Source organism: Botrytis fragariae, assembly GCF_013461495.1.
Source record: "Botrytis fragariae strain BVB16 chromosome Unknown tig00000000, whole genome shotgun sequence".
Taxonomy (NCBI): Eukaryota; Fungi; Ascomycota; class Leotiomycetes; order Helotiales; family Sclerotiniaceae; genus Botrytis; species Botrytis fragariae.
This window is the reverse complement of record NW_023500986.1, coordinates 1,901,459-1,904,031: the sequence shown is the minus strand read 5'-3', so window position 1 is coordinate 1,904,031 and position 2,573 is coordinate 1,901,459. Positions and strand designations below refer to the sequence as shown.

The 2,573-nt window shown below is 42.5% G+C and overlaps 1 protein-coding gene across 1 annotated transcript; it reads right to left on the bottom strand.

Annotated features, from left to right (window-relative positions):
- Nucleotides 1–291: 291 nt before the first annotated feature.
- Bfra_006808 (putative 2-dehydropantoate 2-reductase protein) lies at nucleotides 292–2,307 on the bottom strand (the record flags this gene model as incomplete). The annotated part of the gene is made up of 2 exons (XM_037337179.1): nucleotides 292–1,211; nucleotides 1,392–2,307. 2 exons carry the CDS (start codon nucleotides 2,305–2,307, stop codon nucleotides 292–294), a joined length of 1,836 nt encoding a protein of 611 aa, XP_037198545.1.
- Between the last annotated feature and the right edge of the window lie 266 nt (nucleotides 2,308–2,573).

Below are 2,573 nucleotides of genomic sequence, written 5' to 3'. Positions count from 1 at the left end.
GGAGAAGACGACAGAAACGGAGTCAAACAAATTTGACTCGTGGATTAGACTATATCCTGCAAAAATTCTTAGCGAATCAAGTCTAGATTCATAGTCATGGCTTTCTTCGGCACTAGAAGGCATTTCGCAATCTTGATCATCGAGTATGGAATTGCCATTTCCGCCATCCACACCCGGTCCTTGTGCAAATCACAATGTGTCGCCCATCCACTGTGCCATTTCCACCTCGGTATTTGTGAATATTCTACACTTGTGCTTATTCATTATCCCCTCCATTTTCTTCATCCACGCTCACTCCCTAATTTTCTGTACAACAGCATCTCCACTCCCCTTAACATGAACAGACGGATCACTCTCATTTCCTTTCTTAACTCGATCATTAAAAGGAGTTTCTAGCTTTTCCCAAATACCGGAAGCCTCCAAAGGACTTCTAGTTCTGTAGTATGTTTTATCTGGAACATTTAGTGGAGCTTCGATCTTTTGTCCAAAGGCAAATCTTTTGAAGCCCCTTCTGACTACTTCCTCGGTATCGTTCTCCTTCATTCTCTTTGCAACCATCTCTCTTGCCATTTTAAGTCGCGCTTCTGCTTTTGCGGCTTCTTCTTTGTCGGCCGCGATAGCTTTTGCTGATTCCCTAGATCTCTCCTTGACAATGTTGCTGTACTTAGCATGCACAGGAGTCATACCTTTTGGTGCATTTTTTATGATCCAACCATTGTCTAAATCAATGTTCGTGTCAAAGCCTAGCTCAACACACTTCAACATGATAGGACGTATATTCGGCTGTCTGACCACTGCCCATAATAAGTTGTCCAAGAGAATTCGACGAGTCAATGTTTCGTCGACAGACTGGATCACTGCACAAGCTTCGTCGAATAACAGTCTGGCTTCTGTAACCCGCTCCTCAGTTGAAAAGATCTCGCCCATCATGCAATTGAACGCAACGGTGAGAGGATAAATGACAGCCCGCGCAACTAGCTTCTTGAGTTTATATCTCTCTAATCCACGTCTATCGATCCTTTCTGCGCCAAATAGGGGGGCATCCATTACCCTGTTAACCAGGCAATCCACTTCCTGCTCCCTCTTTTCCACTTCGCCTGGAGTCATACCATCATCATAGGTTCGTGCGAGTGGACCTAGAAGGAGTTTGCCTCTAACTATCGGGATGGAACGGAGCGAGTCCCAAATTCCTGTAATCGAAGTTTCTCCCACTGCAAGGTCGAGGAGTCAGTATCGCGTATCAAGGACAGAATTCGGAGGAAAATGGGCATTGAAGCTGTCGGAGAAAGTAAAGAGTATATAGGATAAAACATAAAGTGAAGAGAAAATCGGGTAACAGAATTTGGTGATGAAAATAAAGATAGAAAGAATATTAGACCGCTCATACTTACTGTGCGTGGCATTTATGCACTCAACGAAATTTGGTCGTTTTGAGATATCTGGAAACACTTGGTCGTATAGATCTTGAACCAGACCAGGGTTGTTTCCTACTATCACCACCACAGAAGAGGGATGAAGTCTGTGTTTGATGTTCTTGAAAAATTTAATTAGATCTCTTGGTCGTTCGCCGTAGATCAAATAATCAATAGGGTCAGTATTGATTTTGGCCATGTGAGTTATAGGCACAACTTTGAGGTCCGATTCTTTTGGCGCTGCTCGAATCTCTACTATATCTTCCCTTTCCACAGGCTTTCCCTTTCCTTGTTCACAAAATGTTGCGTTCAGTTCAATAAAATAAGATAAATCGCAGACCTTCATATCCGAGATTGGCAACCGCGCCGCTTTGTGTGCTTTTTTCTTCAGGTCAAGAGTATGAGGAGCATTTTCAAGTAGCGAGGAGACGTCATCAACTAAGTGATCATCTTCATTCGGAGCAGTATCCATCAATAAACGTTTGTACCTTAAGTTCTTAGCAGGGGGGAATGTTTCACTAGGAACAGAGTATTCCATTGAGAAAGGGAGAACTTCCATATCGACAGCTCCTACCATGGTAGTAGCAATACCGTCTTTGATCATTTGAATCTTGCCGTCGGTATCCACATATTGCCGAATATAATCGTTGTTTGGTACCATCAAGGTTACTGGATTCCTGAGTGGATTTTTTGCAGACTGAACGATACCATTGGCAATTAATGTTTGTAAACGATGTGCACCAGCAACATGTATAGGTTTTCCTCTTGGAATTGTAGAAACATCTCGTGACTGCTGGTGGTATAATAGATTTCTGGTTTGTTGAAAGTGGACAGTTGAAGCTAAAGGTTTTGGCAGCGGTCCAACCCTCCAGAGGCTTTTGGTAATAAGGGACATGATGTATGTACCCAATTGGAGGTAAAGCCGTTACCTGTGGAGGTTTTGAATCTTATTAGATCTTTGGATCTTTAAATCTTTCATTGACCAAATTGATATCTTTAACTCTGTTATTTTGTGTTCCTATGTTCACCCCCTGTCACTATCACTGACATATATCCTTAGGCATTGCTGCATAAATAGCACGTGATGGGGTTGAATCTACACAGGGGGTTTCCTTAATTTCTTAAGGACTTGGATCTTCTCATTGAGTTTCTCTTATTGGA